We start from the raw sequence: 5,000 nt of genomic DNA, 5'->3' as shown, positions 1-5,000 counted from the left end.
ACGAAGGGAACAAGACGACAGCCTCCGCCGCTCTGGAGGATGAAGTGATCACCATTATTCCTCTTGTCACGGATACACTCGTCCCCACCGACGAGTCTCTGCACACAGAGGTCTTGGGCGAGGAGTTCTACACCGAAGCGACGACGGTTCTCGCGCAAGAATCCGAAGATGCCCTTGCGGTTCCTTCTCGAAATGCGAGTGAGCAGAATGACCGACGCATGAGGACATTTGACGGGCACGAAGGGGGTGTCACTGAGGGCATGGGTGGCAGCGTCACGACCATGCAGGTTGATGCTTTCCCTTCGCTGAAAGACCTTCCCTCGACTTCTCCCGATGGCTTTACTCTGAGGCCTCTGAGTGACGTGATAACCCCACCTGCACCAAGAACCACTCAAGGAACAACCCAGTCTCGCCTGGAAGAAACCACAAGCATTTCCCCTGAAGAGGCGGCTGTTACCACCTCAGGTGCGTCTGCAACACCGAATCCTCAGATTGAAGTCGCTACCTTAGACGACGTCACGCCCACAGCCCTCCTCCGACACAGCACTCCTGTGTCGAACACCGAAGCAGAGACAACTTTACCAACACAAACATCTACAACTCCAATCATCGCTGATTCTACCAGTGCAACCCAAAACTCTTTGGTTGCAACTAGCGCTGCTACAGGAACTACTTCCCCGCCCGATGCAACGCCCGCGACAACCACAACAGCTACTCTAACAATCAGCACTCAGTCTACGAGTACGCATTCCGTTGATGTACCCATTGCTGTCTCGACCAGTTCACCCGCAGCTAAGGCGTCAACAACCTCCTCTGAGTTTACAACAACACACAGAGATGGAAGAACATCAACTGCATCTCCAGAGGCACCGCAAACCACAGCACAAATGCAGAGTGATGTGGTAACGCCATCTGGTACTACTACACCTCAGGCTACCGTACGCGACACCACTTCGCCATCTGGAAGCTCTTCAGAGACACCCAGGACTCCTGCAGTAACCCAGAGTGACATTAAAACGCCATCAAGTATTCCTTCAACAACCCAGAGTGTTACTACAACCTCCTCTAGCACTCCTTCCGAGACCACTACAAGTGCTCCAAGCGAAGCAACAACACTTCCCGTAGATTTTCCCCAGACGACCACAACACCACAACCTCAGGAGGTTCCCCAGACGACCACGACCCAAAGAACCACCCAGAGTGACACTACACCCCAAACTAGTTCGGGAACAACCCCTACCACACTCAGTAACCCAGTCACGCCTCAGTTATCGTCATCTACGTCGTCTACGACCTTTGACGAGACAACTAGGTCCTCTCCATCACTAGACGAGACAAAGGAAATAAGTAAGAGGTCGGTGGACGACAAGCACCTCCTCTCCGAGAACAACAGTGACGAAAACCTGCCGGAAATCTGCGCCGATATCGAGCACTGTCAGCCCGGCAAGGTGCGAGACGAGCCTTCGAAGAAGAAAGTGTCCGAGGAAGCGCCACTGACAGAGACGGAGGCGGCCACGCTGATTCATGAGGAACCTGTTACTCTCGAAGAACCTGTGACTCGAGAGGAACCTTTGGAAAACAGCACGAACGTCACGGCGGAAGCAGGCGACGGAAACTTCACCCGAGACAACAATGTTACCCTTGCTGCCGACAGCTTCACCATCGGCGACAGCAACTCGACTCTCGCTGTAAGCAACCTCACCCTCGGCGACGGAAACTTCACCCTCGGCGAAGGCAACTTCACCCTCAACGAAGGCAACTTCACCCTCGACGACGGAAACTTCACCCTCGGCGAAGGCAACCTCACACTCGGCCACGGCCTCCACCTCGGCCTTGGAATTGACAGCTTCTTCAACGCGACCTCACACGAGGACGACATCAGCTACGAGTGGATGCTCTCCGAAGAATTGGACGGCGACGTCAACCGAACGAGCAGGAACTTCACCAACAGCAGTGACTCGTCGTCGTCGTCCTCGAGCTCTAGCTCCTCCTCGAGCTCCAGCTCCTCCTCGAGCGAGTCCCTGGAGAGCCTCGAGGGAGGGAGCAACTCGTCCTCAAGCGAGGAGGGGGAGAGCGACGAGAGCGACGAAGACTCGAGCAACGAAGGGCGTGAGTACTTCTCCGGGGAGGTCTTCGACACAGCACTCAACGGCAGCGGGACGTGGTTCACGGACGAGGCCGGACGGTGGTACAGATTCCGACACTTCAACGAATCCGAGGAGAGTGACGAGGATGAGTCTCTCGAGGAGGATGATGATGATGATGACGACGAGGACGAAGATGATGATGATGATGATGACGATGAGGATGAAGATGAGGATGATGAGGATGAGGAGGAAGATGAGGAAGAGGATGGGGAGGAGGAGGAGGAAGACGAGGAGGAAGATGAGGATGAGACGGTAAGTTAAGTCTTGATTTTGAAATCGTCACTAATTAGTCTCTTCAATATTTTTGGCGATAACAGTACTATTAATTGTGATTATGATAAAGATGATAAAAAACAACAAATGTAACTAATAATACGGTTCATAAAAAAGACAGCAAAAAAGGTGACATACACACACCAATAACACCAAAATCAGTATCACCTCCATAACAATAACAATAACAATGATAATAATGATGAAAACAATATGAATAACAGTAACACTAGAAACAACAATAATAACGATCGTTGCAAGTGACAATCCCTGCATTCCACCATCAGGACGGAGAAAATGCCAACGGAGAGATCATGTTAGCTGGCCAGAGATTCCCCTCCACGGTCTGCTTCGAACCCAGAATGGTGAACCGAGCCAGTTTGGTGGAGGTAAGGACCGCCTTGTTTTGTGGTTGTGTGAGAGATGAGTGGAAAGAGAGAGAGACGAGGAAAAGGGGGAGGGGGTCGGAGGGAGAGAAGGAGAAGGAGAGGGATAGGTGGAGTGATGGAGGAAGGAGAGAAAGGAGAGGTGAAAGAAAGAGAGAGGGAGAAGGGCGAAGGAAAGGGTTTGGTTCGAAGCTTCACTTAGTTGATTCAAAGGAGAACTCGATCGGGAGGGAATAGTTTGATTTTTTTTTTGTATTGGTTTGTTTCTGTAAAAGAGGAAGGGAAAGAGAAAGAGCGGAGAGGGATGGAAGGGGAGAAGGGAAAGTAAAGGAGAAGAAAAAGAGCAAGTATGTGTCTCGAAGTCAGAATGGATAGATATGCCCTTTTCTTCCTTTAATTTTTTATTTTATTTATTTCTTTGTTCCCAGTAAAGAAGGGGAAAAAGAGGAAAAGGAGAGAGAAAGTAGGAGACAAATTAAGAGCCAAAATGGTTAGTATAGTCAGGGAGAAACAAAGGGAGGAAAGAAGGGTGTGGGAGAGTGTATACCTTGAAGCGAGATTGTATTTTTTCCCCGTATTTGCGTGTGGCAGAAGATGAGAGAGAAAAAAAAAAGATTGAGAGAGAGGGAGGGAGAGAGAGAGAGAGAGAGAGAGAGAGAGAGAGAGAGAGAGAGAGAGAGAGAGAGAGAGAGAGAGAGAGAGAGAGAGAGAGAGAGGAAAAGAAAAAGAAGAGAGAGAGAGAGAGAAAGAGAAAGAGAGAAAAAAGAGAGAGAGAGCGAGGAAAAGAAAGAAAGAGAGAGAGATAATAATAATAATAATAATAATAATAAAAAAAATACTAACTAAACACCTTAACCCAAATGAAACAATGAACCATAGAAGAAAGCAAAACCCAACCCCCCCCCCCCCCCCACAACCTCGCCTTCGCCTTCACCTTCACGCAATCCTACATACCCCCCCCCAAACCATCCAATACCCCCTCCACCCCACCCCCCTACCCCTTTTTCATAAAATCTCCTCCACCCTATACCCCCTCCCAACCATCCAATACCCCCACCCCACCCCACCCTACCCCTTTTTCATAAAATCCCCTCCACCCTATACCCCCACAACCATCCAATACCCCCACCCCACCCCCACCCCCCCACCCCTTTTTCATAAAATCCCCTCCACCCTATACACCCCCCCCAAACCATCCAACACCCCGCCACCCCACCCCCACCCCCTACCCCTTTTTCATAAAATCCCCCCACCCCCACCCACCCCACCCCCCGCTTTAAAATCCGCCACCGCCAGTAACACGAACCGAAAAAAGACCACCTTTCAGGAACACAACGACGGCGAGTTTGTGTGGGAGGCTGACCTTCAGGCAAGAATCAGGGCTGGTTTCTCCTGGGGATTCCTCCTGACGCAGCTCGTGGGCGGCAGGCTGGCTGGTATGATCGGGGGGAAGCTCCTGTTCCTCATGGGCGCGTCTATGGCTGCGGTGATTACCATCCTCACGCCCACGGCCGCCCATATCGGTCCGTATTGGCTTCTTGCTGCTCGTATCATGGTCGGCGCGGCGCAGGTATGTGGTGATGATGATGGTGATGATGGTGGTGGTGATGGTGATGATGATGGTGGTGATGGTGATGATAGTAATGATTATAGTGATGCTACTCCTACTAATGATAATGATGATAGTGATAATAACAATGATAAGAGTAATGACAATGATAATGATGAATAGTAAGCATGATAGTGCTAATAATACTAATAATAATGATACTAGTAATAATAACTATCATAAGAATAATGACGATAATAATAATGATGATGAAGGTAATGATAATGAAAATAATTGTAATGATAATGATGATGAAGGTGATGATAAAGACAATAATTGTAATAATAATGATGATTATAATAGTGATGCTAATCAAAATAATATTAATCTTAATTATACTTGTAATAACGGTAACAGAACTTTATACATAGACGATAACAACAACAATAATATTCATGAGAATATCAACAACAATAACAATTAATCTAATGATAATAATAACCATCCATAACAATAATAATATCAATAATAAAATCAATAATGATAATTACAATAATGACGATAATGATAACGATAATAAAGCATACAAAAACAAGATAACAGAGAGAGAAGAAAAAAAAATAAATAAAAAATAAACAGAAATAT

The 5,000-nt window shown here is 47.9% G+C and overlaps 1 protein-coding gene across 2 annotated transcripts in view; it reads left to right on the top strand.

The window, feature by feature from the left end:
- Positions 1–5,000, top strand: part of LOC122252841 (uncharacterized) — a 112,177-nt gene that overhangs the window by 101,137 nt on the left and 6,040 nt on the right. The window contains exons 4-6 of one of the 2 annotated variants that reach the window (XM_043015517.2): positions 1–2,399; positions 2,708–2,809; positions 4,134–4,376. The exon at positions 1–2,399 is cut by the window's left edge and continues 450 nt beyond it. In XM_043015517.2, the coding sequence (XP_042871451.2) occupies positions 1–2,399; positions 2,708–2,809; positions 4,134–4,376 (2,744 nt within the window). Of the gene's footprint in view, positions 2,400–2,707; positions 2,810–4,121; positions 4,377–5,000 lie in introns of both variants that reach the window. The other variant, XM_043015516.2, reaches the window with a different exon arrangement.

This window comes from Penaeus japonicus, unplaced genomic scaffold (assembly GCF_977035675.1).
Source record: "Penaeus japonicus unplaced genomic scaffold, GWHDUDI00000001_assembly GWHDUDI00000022, whole genome shotgun sequence".
NCBI lineage: Eukaryota > Metazoa > Arthropoda > Malacostraca > Decapoda > Penaeidae > Penaeus > Penaeus japonicus.
Note: the sequence above shows the minus strand (reverse complement) of the source record. Positions and strands in the feature narration are given on the sequence as shown.